The sequence below is a fragment of the Lactuca sativa genome, chromosome 4 (assembly GCF_002870075.4).
Source record: "Lactuca sativa cultivar Salinas chromosome 4, Lsat_Salinas_v11, whole genome shotgun sequence".
NCBI lineage: Eukaryota > Viridiplantae > Streptophyta > Magnoliopsida > Asterales > Asteraceae > Lactuca > Lactuca sativa.
Window position 1 is genome coordinate 34,286,811 of NC_056626.2, and position 17,376 is coordinate 34,304,186.

The window sequence follows — 17,376 nt, forward strand, 5'->3', positions numbered from 1 at the left end:
AATTCAACATACTTCTCATTCTCAGCCAACCAAAGAGCTTTATGTTTCTCCACCTTCCTCTGTAGCCTCTCCGATTCATCATTGTTGTTCAGTTGCTCAATCCACCTATTATGATACAAAATATAGTATTTGTAGTGTTGGTTAAGTAATGGGTCTATCCACTTCAAGAAGTTACAACTATCAGCAGATGTCTACAACAATAACATATTTATCGGCACATAAATTAGGGTTTTCGATAACTGAATCAAACCTTTTGTTTCGAACCAAAATTACTACATTTTGATTGACGATATATCTAAGATATATCCGAAAACAACAAATAAATCAATTCTTATCCAACAAGAACTAACCCTAGAAAATTCAGGGTTTTTAGATTCGCATACTTTGACAAAACAACACCGGTTTTGTCAAGGTATAAGCATACAAATCCTTAGAAATGCTTATCATTGATTTCTTGCGGTTAAAGAGCTCCCTAATAGGGTTATTGTCGTTTGTAGACACACGTTCTTTTGAATTCATTGGTACACGACATAAGCACTTGGGAGGTTCATTGACACAAACAACGGGAAGATATCAGGATGATGTAGAAAACGAATATGAAGACATTGTTCAAACCATTAGGAAGACTTTTTAATGAAGTCGATTGAGAGAATAGCTTATATGTGGCCGTCTGGCCTTAATGGTCTAGTTCATACATGTCCAAATATGTTGTTGGCCTCTTATTCACTACTTTAACGTCTTAAACAAGTTGTTTCTTACTTAAATGACTTCACAGGTTAAACAAAATACTTAAATAACCATTTAAAACCAGAAGTTTAATTTTATGGGGTTTTCATAATAAAACCCTATATTTTTAATTATATGTCTTCTACTCATTTTCTAACATGGATTTATTTATTATTTATTATTTTTTTTATGTTGAAATAATCCGTAAATAAAGGATTCTAACCAAACAAATATACAAACCGATAAAAGAATAAGCAAAAGGCAAGTACGTGACAAAGAGTATGGCCATGACTTCTACAATCTACGAAATGTACACTAAAAAATAAAAAGAATAACAAACCACATCTATCAACATTAATATCACGAAATCATAATGTCTCAGGGGCTAAGCCGCTTTTATCTACAATAAGTAATCTATTATCTATGGGTATATTACTTACTCAATTATTATATAATTATTTCTGTAGTTGTTCATAATTAAATATACATTATAAACACAATAAAACCTCGAAATAAATTAGAACCCGAGTCAGGTTCTTATAAGCTCGATAGTTATATATTTTGATTTTTGAGCTCCTTTTTGTATTTTAAACTCGATCTTCATTTATAAATAAATAAAGAAATAAACTCAAAAATCTGAACTACAAATGAATCTTCTGAGAATTCAGAAATCCATCGTGAGGGGCACATAGAAATGAAAGTAGCCGCCTTGTGCCGACTTATTTTGACGTGCGTATTTTCCATTGCCACATCACCATCCAATCCTTTCTTTCCACGTCAGCATTCCCATCCCCTGCTCATTCAACGGTCCAGATCACATCCAACTCATCCTAAAATCCAACGGTGGTCCACCTTCTTCCAGGCCCTTCGTTGTTCGTACCAAATATTACGGCAAAAAGAACACAAAAGTATTATAAAGAAAAAAAATTTACTTTCTAAAACTTATATCTAAAAATTATTCTGGTTAACGCTATAAATTTTTAATTTTATAGTGTTTGAATAGTTTCATTTATCAAATGACGCCTAACTCAAAATCTGTAAAACATTTAATGTGTATTCAAGAAAAATATTAATTGATACACGTAATAGTCTCGTCTATATATAGTAAATGTAATTAATGTTTGAAAAAATAAATTACAAATTGCACTTTGTTTAATATTGTACAAAAGTTACACATTGGCCCCTCACTTGTATATAGATAATGATGAGACATGGAGATGGTTTTAGAGAGAGAAAGCGAAAGAGTTTTAGAGCGAGAAAAAGAAGCAAGAACAGGGAGAAAGGGTTTTTTTTTTTATCTGTCGTGTCTCTCCGTTTGAAGCTTATCCCTTCACGAATAAACCCTCCCGCCGCCGTGTTCTCTCCGGTTGATTCTGCTATTCTGATCTTGATTCTTTGTCTGTGATTCCCCTCAAAAGGATCTATTCATTTGGTGAGTTATATTCTCTGTTGTTCTTGACTCCCTTTTCTCAATTTATATATAATTAATCACGTTACGACAATATTTTCTTGATAAACCTGACTTGAGATCTCATTGATAGCTCGTTTAATGCTTTTGTTACTAATTCAATTCAAAATTTTAAGATTTTGTTTGTGGGTTTCCCCAAAATGTTTGTAATAAAAACCTGATTGTAATTTAAACTAGCTATATAGGAAGTCTGTACATATTATCCCAATTGTCTCTGTTTGCTGATACTGTAAAATGTGACCTATACAAGCTCGATTTCCATGCTTTGCTTGTTCTGATAGAGATTTAAGAAACCAATCTTTAGATTTCGTATTTGATTCTTCTTTCTGTTCTTTTGGTACAGATTAGGAAAACAGACCGATTCGAATCAGTAAGATGCACTGATACCATATCCTATCCTGAGAACTTAAACAATCGTCTCCAGATTTAGATCTTATTCGGGATCGAATTGGGAGAATCCATCTTTTCCCCCTTCCTTCGGTTCATGTCTCGTAACTCAGACAGTCCAGTTCAAACCCAAATGGCAGTCGCTGTTTTCAACAGTCCCTTAGGGAGAGAATACCATGGAACCAGTAAAATGGAAGGGATGAAGCATTTCACAGGAAGACGACGAGTCTTTGTTCAAACTGAATCCGGCTGTGTCTTAGGAATGGAGCTAGATCGAAGTGATAACGCTCATACAGTGAAACGAAGGTTACAAATAGCTCTAAGTCTCCCAATCGAAGAAAGCTCTCTAACTTTTGGTGACATGGTTTTAAACAACGACCTCAGTGCCATTCGTGACCATTCTCCTCTTCTCTTAACAAGAAACATCTTACACAGAAGCTCTTCAACTCCATGTTTATCCCCAACTGGTAGAGACACCCGCCAAAAAGACCAAAGCGTCCCCGTTGAAATCCTGGGGCATTCTAGTAATTTCAACCAAACAAAACCGCTCGTTGATGAAGTTGTGAACGCGATAATCTCCGGGGTTGACCCGATCCCAGTCAACGGTGGTCTTGGAGGAGCTTATTACTTCAAAAACTGTCAAGGTGAAAGTGTCGCTATTGTAAAACCTACAGATGAAGAGCCTTTTGCTCCTAATAATCCAAAAGGGTTTATTGGTAAAACCCTTGGTCAACCAGGGTTAAAACGGTCAGTTCGTGTTGGTGAAACCGGTTTCAGAGAAGTAGCAGCTTATCTTCTTGATTATGATCATTTTGCTAATGTCCCCCCTACAGCTTTAGTCAAAATCACACATTCAATCTTCAATGTCAATGACAGTGTTTGCAACAACAACAACAACAATAACAACAACAAGAAGAAAACAGAAAGAAAGAAGAAGCTGTTTAGCAAGATTGCTTCATTTCAGCAATTCATCCCCCATGATTTTGATGCAAGTGATTATGGAACTTCAAGCTTCCCTGTGTCAGCTGTTCATAGAATCGGGATCTTAGATATTCGAATCTTCAACACAGATAGACATGGAGGAAATTTGTTAGTAAGAAAGATGAAAAATTCTGAAGTTGGAAGATTTAGTGAAGTTGAATTGATACCTATTGATCATGGGCTTTGTTTACCTGAAAATCTAGAAGACCCATATTTCGAATGGATCCATTGGCCTCAAGCTTCGATTCCATTTTCAGATGATGAACTTGAATACATTGAGAAACTCGATCCGTTTCATGATTCAGACATGTTAAGATCTGAACTTCCAATGATAAGAGAAGCTTGTTTAAGGGTTTTGATTTTGTGTACTATTTTTTTAAAAGAAGCAGCTCGATTTGGTTTATGTGTTGGTGAAATTGGAGAGATGATGAGTCGGGAATTTCGTAGGGGTGAAGAGGAACCGAGTGAACTCGAGGTGTTATGTATGGATGCAAGAAGATTATTAGCTGAAAAGGAAATTAAAAATGAAAATGGAAATGAAAATGACATCGCCTTTGATAATCATGAAAGTGAAAATCAATTTCAGTTTGAAATTGATTGTGAGGATACGATTTCTGCCTTTGATTTTACTCCTAAAATGTCGGAGAATTTCGTAAACAATAATCTTTCATTCCATTTGAGAAACCCGCTTTCGAAGCTTGAAGAAGCCATTGAAGAAGAAGAAAGTGAAGAAGATGTTTCAAATCTGTCAATGTCTTTCAAGAACAACTGTAGTTTTAGTGATAAGTTGAAGAAGAAAACAGAGAATATGAGTTATGTAGGAGTGAATTCGTCATCTGGACACAGGAGTGCCAATGAGCTGATGCCAGCTGGCGCTAGTTTTGTGAAGCTTTCAGACATGAATGAAGAAGAATGGAGTTTGTTTCTTGAAAAGTTTCAGGATTTGATTTACACAGCTTTTGTTAAACGTAAGTCAATTTCAATAGGACAAAGGCAAAGACAAAGGCTTGGGACTTCTTGCCAGTTTTGAGAGTTTTAAGGGTTTGACTTTGAATAAGTTGACTTTCAGGGTTGTTGGAGTGAAGTCTTTGGTTATTTAGGGTTTAGGGTTTCTTTTGTTGTTTTAATTAGTTGAGGGGTATGTTGTGTAAATATTCTTGAAAGACTACCTTTCTTTTAGTTAGGATTGGGGTTGCACTTTAGTTTCTTGCTTACCTTTGTTCTTGTGTACGTTGTTTATATCAATAAAATATGTAGCAATGAAAATGTTATGTAGTAGTATAGATTGAAAATTTAATTACAAGAAAAATCGTTTTACATAATTAAAAGTTATGAACAAAAATCATTACATACATTAGATACAAACCAAATACAAAATTACAAATCCAAATACATTACCTGTGAAATAAGATTAATAAAATAATAATGTTAAAAATAAACAAGTGAAATAAGATTAATAGATACTTGATAAATAGTTTGATGTTAGACGTGTCTCCATGGTCTTTCAGCAAGATTGACACATTCACTGAATCTAAAACAGTCAACGAGATGGTCAATGCTGATTCCAGCAGCTTGCATGAATGAGTAGACGATGACTGGGCCCACAAGCCGGAAGCCATGCTTGAGTAAATCTTTGCTAATGGCTTCGGCTTTTGGGGTTCTTAAGGGTACGTTTCTTGGATGTCTGCATCTGTTGATTGTTGGTTTATAATTTACAGAACCCCACATGTATCCACTAAATGATCCATGTGTTTTTGCAATCTGAATAAACCAATAAACGATATTATATATATAATATAACTCCAATTTTATATAAAAATCTATGAGTGTTTTAAGTGATAAAATGAAGTTACCTTGAGGATGCATTTGGCATTTTCAACAATGGATCTGACTCTACTTTCACCTAACATCATGTCCTTGTTCGAGGCTATTTCCATGATGTCTTCTTCTCCCATTTTTGCAACGATATTTGGTTCGAATCCATAGAAAGCTTCTCTATAATTAATTAACGAAAGAATACATCAAATGATAAAAATCACAATATTTCTTTTATTTTGACTCATTAAAGAAAGAATCAATTGTTTTTTTTTGTTACCTGACAAGATTCTTCCTTTTAAGGATTTCCGTCCAATTGTAATTCATCAGCATTCCACACAATGAAAGCAATTCGAATAGTTGGCTGTTTAGATGTTATTACAAGTTTCCAATTTAATGAACATTAATTGTTATTCAATCAACAGTTTCTATTATACTTTTTGACAATTTAAGGAAACATAAAACTATAAAAGATCACGTACTTGTCGTCGTACACTGGAACTCCCCAGCATTCATCATGGAATTCAACATAAAGTTTATCTGAAAAAAACAAACAAACAAACAAACAACATCACAATCTAACATTTGTCTCGTCATATACATACATACATATATATACATGCACACATTGAGTTTAATAATCCAAATTTTTTAATGTGAAGGTCCTAATAATTAAGCGTAATAATTTTTGTACTTGTTAATCCATTTCATGAGTTAAAATGTTATATTTTTGAGTGATTGGGGTTGACTTCTTTTTAAATGGTTTGGTGAATCCCAAAGAGTACCAAGAAGATACTATATATAGAGTGGTTGCAAATATAAACATATTTTATAGGTGCTAATCATTAATCAAAGAGTCATTTATGCCAAGGGAATACAAATTTGGTATATTAGGTTTTATGTTTCTGTCACACCAAACACCAAACTAATATAAAATTCATAGCAAAGAAAGTAAAATACTAATCAACTCCATGACTCATTTGATTATCTATTCATTTTTGGATAACTCTATACATTACAAATTAAAAACTTGATCATCGACATTTTGTAAGGATCAAGGAATAGATTCCACATGCAAGTTGTTAATTATAATTCACTTATCATAAACAGATTAATTATATGTTGTATATATGATTGTATCAATATCATTCACATTAAGAACGTGACTATGCCTATGAACACAAGCTCATCAAGTTTATATAAGAACTTAGTAAACTTACCACTGTTTTTAGTAATCCAATTGCATCTTCTCAAGCCTTGATCCTCACAATTGATGGGATCCAAATTATTCACATGATTGCTAGTCGTTTTAGCAACGGGTTGCTCTCTTCTAGAAGGTGTTGGTGTAATGATGAGTTGAAGTGCAGATGAGATTGTTTGCTCGAGTGTAGGAGAAGAATCTGTAAACGAGTCATTGGAGTTATGTGAAAGAGTTAAAGAAAGTGAAGATAAGGATAGAAGTGAGCTTGTTTTGTGAATCCCAACAGGGTAAACTTTCTTCAAGTGTTTGGATATGAGGCTTTGTGTTGATGAAGGTTTCTCTTTGTTACTCCTTGGATTTGGAGAAGTTGTGTTTTTCTTTTCCACAATGTTTCTCCTCATGTTTTCTTTCGACATTTTTGAATAAAGGAAAAATGGATACCTATCAACTATTGCTTTGAGTAAACTGGCTTGTGATTTGAATATTTATATAGGGGAGAGGGTGGATGTCAAATATATAGGATATATACATGGTTGGTGAAATGTGGTGTTTTCTTTATGTACCACTACACCTTATTTTTCTCAAGAAATTAATTAAAAAATTAATAAACTTAGTTTGAAAATGATGGTTGAATTTTTTTGAGGCTGGTCTTCAGGAAGATATATTTCCCTCTAAAGGTTGTGAAAAGATTTCTTTGAGAAACCATTACATATATCGATTGTTTATTAATATCAAACCCTTATTGTCAACAATACCATCTTATCAATGGCTACAAGTATTAATAATAAGAATTTGCAGAATCTAATGAAGATTTTTGCAGTTACAAGTTATTAAGTCTAAATGATTTTTATATTGGATTTCAATTCTTTCATATATTTTCAATCTTATTACTAGCATTATTATATGTGATTCTTTTTATGCATGGTTTTATGTTCTAGTAATTGAAGTGGTTGGAATGTTCGTCTCAAAGAGGTAAAAACTTAAGTCCCACTCCAGTTGCACCTTAAGTCTTGAGACATACCCATTGCCCAAATAGACAAAGATATCCCATCTGTTGTTCTTTCTGGTATTTTACTACATGCCCAGAGTCTTGCAAGTATCATGGGCCTTTTCATATTAATAGGGCTATTTTTGAAATACAAGGTAGCCAAAGATGCAAAAGACCAATAGATGCCTCTATGACACCTAAATGCCACAACGTATGTGATGTAAAAGCTCTTTCTTTCTTTTGTTGCAAATAATCACTTCAAAATAATCTTAAGAGTTTGCTTTCAATGATCAGTAAGTATCACCACTAAAAAACAAACTTTCAGACAACAAAAGCACCTATAAAAAAAAAAAGTATGTCGCTAATTAGTGATGGATCGTTGCTTAAAAACTACAATGCATTTTCTAGCATCGGAAATAAGTTTGTAGCTAATCTGTTAAACAAATTTATTTCTTCGGAGAGGATGATAATGTTCTTTAAAAATTCATTGCTAATCCATCTTTTGAAGTTATAAGATTTTTTTTAATTAATAATTTTTTTGCTAAATTTGTAATTTCATAAATCAATTTTTTCTTAATATTTTAGTGTTTTTATAGATATATTTTTTATTGTAAAAAAACTACAAACATTTAAGTTAAATTGACCTTTTTAAATGAATAAGCAATGGCCAAAACATGATCAAATAACAAAGGTAGGGAAATAGACTTAATAAGGTAATTAACTTTTCGGTTTTTTCACATCTGGGTAACTATCTTTTTTTTGTACACATTTAGGTAACAAACTTTTTGTAAGTGTTCACATATGACCATTATGACCGGCTGTAGCAGGTTATATCCGGTCATAACCAGTCATAATGGTCATATGTGAACACTTCTAAAAAGTTCGTTACCTAGATGTGTTCAAAAAAAGATAGTTACCCAGATGTGAACAAACCGAAAAGGTAACAGTAAAATACGCGAATGGTCCCTGTAGTTTGGGTAATTTGTACGTTTGGTCCATAACTTATTTTTTAACTTAGATGATCCTTACTATTTATTTTTGTTGTGTATTTGGTCCCTGTGCAACCTCAAAAGATTATTGTGGGACCCAATTTAAATTTCTCAAATGTGGTTTCAGATTTACGGTGAAGAGATGCAGATATATGAGGTCTATTAATTTTTTTTAATATATAAAAAATAAATACATAAATAAGAAAAAAAATAAAAAGGGCACAATAGTTTTTTGAGGTAGGACAGGGACCAAATGCACAACAAAAATAAATAGTAGGGATCATCTAAGTTTAAAAAATAAGTTATGGACCAAACACACAAATTACCCAAACTACAGAGATCATTCGTGTATTTTACTGTTACCTTTTCGGTTTGTTCACATCTGGGTAACTATCTTTTTTTTGTACACATCTAGGTAACGAACTTTTTGAAAATGTTCACATATGACCATTATGACTGGTTATGACCGGATATAACCTGCTACAGCCGGTCATAATGGTCATATGTGAACACTTCCAAAAAGTTCGTTACCTAGATGTGTACAAAAAAAAGATAGTTACCCAGATGTGAACAAACTGAAAAGTTAATTACCTTGTTAAGTCCATTTCCCACAAAGGTAAAACACACGAAATTATAAATAGCATGTTGACAAATTTTCATTTTGAAAAAATTTCAAAAAAATTACATTACGTTGGAAAATTTAAGGGTAGCACAGACTACCCTGTGCAACCTATTCCTGCCCATATACTATCGAGCCACGAAGTGCTGATGGTTCATATATATATATATATATATATATATATATATATATATATATATATATATATATATATATATATATATATATATATATATATATATATATATATATATATATATAGAGAGGTGTAGAATGTGTATACATAACACCCATTTTCTAGAATGGATCAGTTGGTGATCTGAAGGAGTCAAATGTATGGTATTTCAGGAAAACCATATGCGATGACGTAGTGGGATGCTGACCACGACATGGCAAGCAGAATGCCACGATGTGGCGAGTGTTACAGCCAAGCCCATATTTTTTTAGGGTCTTCTCTATATTCAAAGGCCTTATCTTTAGGGTTAGATCATTTCCCATCAACCTCTACCCTCCTATCTCGAAACCCTAACATTTTCTCTTGTCTTTTGAGCTCTTTGTTGGCATCTTGGACATTTGAAGGTTGAAGAAGGGCTTTATTATGCAAATGATCAACTAGCATCTTTTCTCCATCTCTGGGTGCATCTTCTGGACTTGTGTGAGTCTCCAAGTTCTCACCTTTATGATTCATTTTTGTAGATCTAGAATTTTGTGCTCATTTTTCTTCATGATATGTTGGTATAAATGGTTGGTTTTGATAAAGTTGGCAACTTTATCACTTCTTGAGGTCCCTTGGTCATCATATGTTCTAGATCTAGACTTTCATGTTGCTTGGTGCAGTGCATGGAGTTTTGACTCCATTTCTTACCCTATTTTGACCTAGTTTGGGAGAGACATGTGTTGGGGATCCATGTATATAAAGTAAGGATTTTTATGGTTTATTTGAGGGCATGGAAGCCTTTTGGAAAGTTGGAGCAAAGGACTTAATGGATTAAGTCCTTAATGATAAAATTGGCTTCTACTAGTAGCCACGACGTGACGAAAGGATGATCATGACGTGGTGGAGTCCAACCTCACAATTGTTTTGTCCAGACGCGGCCAAAAAGTGATGATGCCCTGCTTATTGTCTATTTTGTCATGTCATGCCCACGACGTGACCAAGAGGTCTCCACATCGTGGTGGCTATTGATTTGGTTGACCTTTAACTTTTGTTAACCGTTGACTTTTTGACCTAGTTGACTTTTAGTCAAATTGTAGGTTTTAGAAGGTATACTAAGGGTTTACCTTATGTGATTAATTAGGAGGAGTGTAGCACTCGTTGTTCGTCTATGTGAGCTTGTTAACTGCCAATTATGTTTATGAGGCGAGTCTTCTCACTATATTATGTAGGATATTAGTTGTCTTCATGATGCTTGTATGGAATATAAGGATCTGGCCCCTGGCATATGTACGAAAGACTAGAATCTGGCCTCTAACATATGTATGGAAGGCCAGGATCTGACCCCTGACAATTTGATATGTGCATATATATATATATATATATATATATATATATATATATATATATATATTACATCATATCTTAATATTGTTAACTATATTTATGCTCATTATAGGACAAAAGATAGTTAATCTATTATATGTTGTGATATAGAAGCAAAAGTCATGCTCGGGAGCAAAAAGGAAGCTGGAAGTTAGGAACTTAGACCAAGGTTGAAAAGAAGAAGAGAAGCTTCATTACCATGGTGTGATGACCTCCACCGCGACATGGCATCTTGAAAGATCCCGATGAACTTCAAAAACTTGCGGGTTACGTGATAAATCCGAAAACCACTTTGTGGTGGGATTACCATGACGTGGCAAACCGACTTCAAGAATTATAAATAGGATGCAAAGTTCTCCGAAAACCTAACTTTTTCTGGAGCTTTAGTCAACTTTTGAAGGCCAAGAATGTTATTTGGAAACTTGGAGGTGTTGAAGATCGATTAGAAGCTTGATTTTGAGAGATTTGAGGCAATACTTCTTATATTTACTTATTCATCTTGTGTTTGATCATGGATTACAAGTTAAATTTTATTTTTAAATGTTTGTTTGCTGAAGTTATGGGCTAAATACCGTAACTTTCGTTTAGACTAGATTACTTGCTTATTTATGAGTTGATTTATGGATTGGACCATGATAAGTTGATTATTTGTTATGTTAGCTTATTAAAGAACCTCTCTATGTTTTTGATAACTACTTTTCTGTTTATTGTTGTGTTTAATTAAGTTTGCATGACATATCAATCTTGATTAACTTGAATCTTATGATCTTGTGATTTGAAAAATTATAGGACTAGTGTTTTGACCAAAACTTAGAGTTAAATAGAAAAGTGGGTAAGTAAATGTAGGAGCTAATATATGAGGACCAATCATATACTAAATTAATTAAATCAACCAAATAGATCAATCTATTAGAATTATAACATAACTCGAACTAAACACTAGTAAATTTGTTAGTTTATCCACTTGATCACCCTATGAATGAACTTATTTGCTAAATGATTAGGTTAGTGAACATTAATCTGGTCATCTTTGGAATCGGTAATCAACGAAGTATTAATCAATTGCACTTCCATTAAATCAATCATAATAGCAAATATATCGAATCTAAACGGAAGTCTCTCATTTATCTTGATTAAAATCATCTTTTGTGTTTCTTGATTTTTAGTTTCGCTTTTTGTTTCATTAGTTGATAATTAGTTCCTTTCTAAGTTTTAGTTTGATTAATTAAGTTTATAGTCTTGCAAAACTAGAGAAAATTCCTTTTTTTAATTAAATAATAATTTAGGTAACTTAGTAGATAAAACTAGCTAGTAATTATGTTCCCTCTGTTCAATACCCGACTATTTGTGCTATTATATTTTCGACTAGGTACATTGCCTTAGGAATAATAATTAGTTACATTAGTTGGTTAAAACTAGTGCAAAATTATTCACATCAAGTTTTTGGGGCCGTTGCCGGTGAACTGTCAACTTTTAGTTAATTTTTATCTGCTATTTATTAAGATTTTTTCTGACTATTTTCTTTTTTAATTTTGGTTTTATTTTTCTTCTGATTGATTTACCATGTCGTGGTAATAATCACCATGTCGTGGTTATAAAACAGTTAGTTTTTTATGTTCGTCTTGTTCCTTTTACGCATTTCATCTATTTTGTTTCAGTGATTTATGACCTGAGGATCAAAAACACCAACCACACCACCGTTTGCGATCCTGAGTCAGCATTCCATAAGAAGAAGACAACCAAACATGGAGAATCAAGCAAAAAGACTCTAGAAAGCGAATTCAAAAGTTTTGAGAAGACTCTTAACAAAAAGGAAGTAGGGTGTGATCCCGAAACAGAATCAGAAAAAGGAAGCGAACCCAAAAGCGAGCCCAAAAACAACATGGCCGACATTGCTGACATGACGATGGAGGCATACAAGAGACAAATGCGAGAAGACACTGGACCGACTCTTATGCAACCTATCATTCCCAACACAGCTAGCTTTGAGTTAAAAGGACACATACTTGCTTAATTGAAAGACAAACCATTCCATGGGAAAGACCACGAGCATGCCTACAGGCACATTGATGAGGTCAATGATATCGTCGACTACTTGAACATACCAAACACACCATACGAGACGGTTTTACTAGGAATGCTCCCTGTTACTCTTAAAGGTCCAGCAAAGGACTGGCTGAAAGTACTTCCACCGGGCACAATAACAACATGGGCGCAAATGCATGAAGAATTCATACAAAATTTTTGCCCGCCATCGAAGGTTTTCAAATTGAAGAAGGGCATTGCAAATTTCGAACAAAACGTGGGAGAGTCTTTGTAGGAGGCATGAGAGCGCGCTATAAGTGATTGCTTAGAAATTGTCCCCAAAACGATCTAAATATCAAACAAGAAGTAGCAATATTTTACGATGGGGCGTAATGACTAGGAAACTCCTTGATTCTCAAGGGCAAGTCACAAATAAAGCACATGCCGTAATCTAGGAGCTAATCGAGGAATTATCCAAACATTCAAGAGAATACCATAACCCTCGACAAGATGTAACTAGGGGAATAGTGAATTTAGCTTTAGATGACATGGTGATAGTCTTAGCAATGTTGCATAACATGGATAGAAGGATGATAACATGGATCAAACAATCCATGCAATATGATTGGGGTGTGAAAATTGTAATGGACTGCATTTAACCAAAGATTGTGATCTAGATGAAAATGGAAACTGAAAAGCCCAAGCTTGCTATTCGAGCGGTGATCGTTATTACGAAGACTGGAGAAAGCCCAAAAAGATGTGGTTACCTTATGATGAGTACATGAAAGCCAAAGAAGACAAATCTGAACAAAAAGGAAGAGGCTTCTATCAAAAAGAGGAACCGACTCCCGAGAAGAAACCTAATTTTGTGGCAATGCTTGCTCGTTTTGCTGCCACATCAGAAAAGAGACATGACGATATTGAAGCAGTACTTAGAAATTAGCAAGCTGCAATCAAGAATATTGAGCAACAAATTCGGGAAGCTATCGAAACAATTCAACGAAAGATTACCGGGCACACTACCAGGAAACACTTAACAAAACCCATGAGGAGCTCACATCCAGGCCATTAAAATGAGAAGTGGAAAAATTGTTATCCATTTGACTCCTATTACTAACAATAACCCGGATGTTGTGCAAGAAGGATAAGGAGCAAGTCAAGAAAAAAACACTGAACAGTCACCATGACATGGTGAAGATACCATAATGTGGCAATCATCTGAAAATAAAAATTTTGAACCCGTTAAGCCATACTGTCCACCGCTTCCTTTTCCAAGTCAAGCAAAACAAGATAAACATGTCGAAGACCACCAGGAGTTCCTAGATCACATTAAATCCTTTCAAATCAATATCCCATTCATTGAAGCCTTATCTCAAATGCCAAAATACGCAAAGTTCTTAAAGGATCTTCTAACAAACTGAAAGAAGACGGGGGAGGTGTCTAAGGTTGTACTAAACGAAACCTAATCAGCCGCTATGTTAAACATGCTACCAAAGAAGATGGGTGATCTGGGTAGTTTAACACTTCCATGCCAATTTGGAAATATAGCCACAAGCTTCGCTCTAGCAGATTCGAGAGCAAGTGTTAACTTAATGCCTTATTCATTTTTCAAGAAGCTTGACCTCGCGGAACCAAGACCAATTCGCATGGCCATCCACTTAGCAAACAAAATGGTGACCTTTCTAAGAGGAATTTGTGAAGATTTATTAGTTATAATTGACAAGTTTGTTTTTCCTGCAGATTTCATTATTCTAGATATGGAGGAAGATCATTAAGTGCCAATTATTCTTGGAATAGGACGCCGGTGGAGGTGCCACTGTTGATGGAATTTGAGTTTGGGCGGCGGTAATGGTGGTGAGAAGTGTCGAGGTGTCGATGATTTTTTTTTTCAGTGAAGCTCTCGAAATTGACACTTTCTGGCCTAAACAAAATCCAGAAATCGATTTACAGGTTTGTGTTAAATTGATTTGTGTGGTTTTCTAGAAACCCGTTCAAGAAATCGAAGATCTTATTGTCTTGTGTTTGTATGTGTTTGCAGAAATGATTTTTGTGTCTTCAAAACATGATTTTTCAATCAATTTCGGAAGAAATCAATCTATCTTGAGCATGTTCATAATTTATATTAAATGTGTTCATCATGTTACCAACAAGAAATTTATGGGTCTTTAAACATGTTCCTCCAGGTATGTAGGAGAGAGAGAGAGAGAGAGAGAGAGAGAGAGAGAGAGAGAGAGAGAGAGGGGCCCTTTGTATGTTTAATAATTATAAAATATTTAAGAAAATAAAAGAAAATTAGAAAATAAATAGCCCAAAGGTATTAAAGTCATTTCATTTTACTGAAGGACCAAGTCTGTAACAAAACTAGTTCAAAAGGACCACGAAGACAACAAAGTCGAGGTTTGGACTAAACCTCATAAAAAATTCATACCATAGGTACACTTTTTGTAATTTTGTCAAGCAAATTATATATCTATAGAATATACACTTATGATAAAACTCTAAAAATAGTCCATGTGTATGTATTTTTTTTTTCTGGGTTTTGATCCAAAACCTAGCATTTGTGGCTTTGTGGTCTTTTGACCATGTTTTTATATGGTTTGGTCCCTCCCAAATAGGGTTGACAATTCTCGACACGACCCGCAATATGACACGAAATAAATGAGTTTGGGTTGAGTTTTTCAACCCACCAACCCGCTAACCCGCCAACCCGTTTATTAAACGGGTCGTATATGGGTTTCTCAAAAAATAAACGGATTGACCCGCCAACCCGTTTATATTCTTAATAAAAAAAATTATTTTATTTTTAAATGTATTTATGTATCAAGTATTAATATTTAATAAGTATTACAAAAATATACCATTTATTCATAGACAATTTGACTGTTTTGACATTATGACTCGTGGTGAATGGTCTAATGTCATAAGTCGTAACCTATAAGGCTAAGTTTGTAACATGTTTCTATGAATGTTTTTAATTTTCATTTGGATGTTTAACACTTAAATATATGTAAAATTCAGACCCATGAACCCAAATCTGACCCACGAACCCGCCAACTTGTGAACCCGTTTAAATAAATGGGTTGGTGGATCATATATGGGTTTATGTTCCAAACCCGTCAACCCGTGACCCGCCAACCAGTGACATGTATATTTAAATGAGTTGTGTTTGGATTGACATATTTTGACACGCCAACCCGAACACGACACGATTGTCAGGCCTACTCCCAGAAAATAAAATTACTGAAATACCATTGTGTATTTATTTTTAATTTTTCTTTCATTTTTATCTATAATAATTAAAAAAATAATCGAGGGCTCTCTCCCCCTGGCGCGCACACACATCCATTCACCTGGTCTTCTTCTTCCTCAAGAAAACCCACATCTCCATTGACATCGGAAGTCATCTCAGCCTCCGCCACCACCGGCGACAACCTCTCATACGCCAACACCATCAATGAGGTCACTATGCACCAGTAGCCTCCCAACCATTCTCAAGTTTCCATTTTGCCATTGCCCCAAATCCCCCTTTCTTCAAATCCTTCTTCCTCTAAATCCATCACCACATTTTCAAAGTTCAAATATTTTTTTATCAAATATCACAAATCTAACAAAAAAACTCATAACATTAATCACATCATCACCATCGTCATCGATGGCTTCCACAACTCAGACAGACAAAAGTACAGAAAAACCTTATCTGTTCTATTCGTTTGCTTGGGAAACATTTGTAGAATCCCATCTGCCGAAGGCGTTTTCACTGATTTGGTCAACAAAACGAGATCTTTTTTCCAAATTTCTCATCTTCTGCTTTGATTTTGAACCTAGAAACCATTCATAAACTACCCATTTTAGTCTCTACCCAAATCAATCCTTATCTCCCTTCTCCTTGACCATCAACATAAAAAATTTGATTCTGAAACCTAATCTTAATCTGAATCAATTTCTGAAACCCAATAACTATACTGACTTCTTCCTTATGCTCAAATGCTTTGAGTTATTGATTCCAGAGGACCTGAGTGAAACGTAGAAAACCCTGAAACGAAATTCGAAAGCATTCGAAACCCACCACACATCTTCTTCAAAACCCAGATCTTAAAGCTTCGATTTTGTCTATTTGCTGAATCGAAACCTAAAAAATGACTTGTTTTATATACTGTTTTTCATCGTTATGTGCAAGTATATATGTGTGTTTATAGTGTGTGTGTGTGTGTGTTAAACACATGTCTTATAGCTTCGACTGTGTGTTTTCATCAAGAGACATCAGAGATGTAAGCAGGGATGGAGATGATGAAGATCTTCACCTGATAAGTCATCTTGTAGAGAGACATTTGTTGAAGATGCATTGCGTTAACGGTGAAGATTGAAGAAGATGAACAAGTCCTCTCGTGTAATTCTTCACCCAATCAACTTTCATCAAGAAAGAGAGAGACAAGAGAGAGAAAGAGAGAGAGAAAGACACTTAATTTTTAATTATTTAAATAAATAAATAAGTATTAGATTTTAAAAAATAAAGAAAAATAAAGGATAATATCATTTCAGTTTATCGATAGACCAAATCTATAATGAAACTAGTTTAAAAGGACCACAAAACGAATAAAAGTCGGGGTTTGGACCATAACTCGAAGAAAATACATACC

General features: G+C 34.3%; 2 protein-coding genes and 1 long non-coding RNA gene across 3 annotated transcripts; 1 reads left to right on the plus strand and 2 right to left on the minus strand.

Annotated features, from left to right (window-relative positions):
* Window positions 1–1,925: 1,925 nt before the first annotated feature.
* Window positions 1,926–4,828, plus strand: LOC111896507 (phosphatidylinositol 4-kinase gamma 6). The gene is made up of 2 exons (XM_023892493.1): window positions 1,926–2,158; window positions 2,538–4,828. Exon 2 carries the CDS (start codon window positions 2,679–2,681, stop codon window positions 4,590–4,592), a length of 1,914 nt encoding a protein of 637 aa, XP_023748261.1. The 5' UTR covers window positions 1,926–2,158; window positions 2,538–2,678; the 3' UTR covers window positions 4,593–4,828.
* Window positions 4,829–4,891: 63 nt separating this feature from the next.
* LOC111896510 (uncharacterized) lies at window positions 4,892–7,052 on the minus strand. Its single transcript, XM_023892494.3, has 5 exons — window positions 6,598–7,052; window positions 5,860–5,917; window positions 5,658–5,741; window positions 5,416–5,557; window positions 4,892–5,323 (listed from the first exon to the last, which is right to left on the minus strand). Exons 1-5 carry the CDS (start codon window positions 6,992–6,994, stop codon window positions 5,045–5,047), a joined length of 960 nt encoding a protein of 319 aa, XP_023748262.1. The 5' UTR covers window positions 6,995–7,052; the 3' UTR covers window positions 4,892–5,044.
* An 8,924-nt stretch (window positions 7,053–15,976) lies between these two features.
* LOC122197280 (uncharacterized) lies at window positions 15,977–17,179 on the minus strand. The gene is made up of 2 exons (XR_006190183.2): window positions 17,041–17,179; window positions 15,977–16,868 (listed from the first exon to the last, which is right to left on the minus strand). It is a non-coding gene; the product is annotated as an uncharacterized LOC122197280 (long non-coding RNA).
* Between the last annotated feature and the right edge of the window lie 197 nt (window positions 17,180–17,376).

Excerpts from the sequence above, each read along its gene's own strand:
- LOC111896507 (XM_023892493.1), top strand. The coding sequence starts at position 2,679 with ATGTCTCGTAACTCAGACAGTCCAGTTCAAACCCAAATGGCAGTCGCT.
- LOC111896510 (XM_023892494.3), bottom strand. The coding sequence starts at position 6,994 with ATGTCGAAAGAAAACATGAGGAGAAACATTGTGGAAAAGAAAAACACA. Across the intron at positions 5,918-6,597 it reads TTGGATTACTAAAAACAGTG|ATAAACTTTATGTTGAATTC; the intron begins GTAAGTTTACTA and ends TGTTTTTTTCAG. Across the intron at positions 5,324-5,415 it reads ATGCCAAATGCATCCTCAAG|ATTGCAAAAACACATGGATC; the intron begins GTAACTTCATTT and ends TGGTTTATTCAG.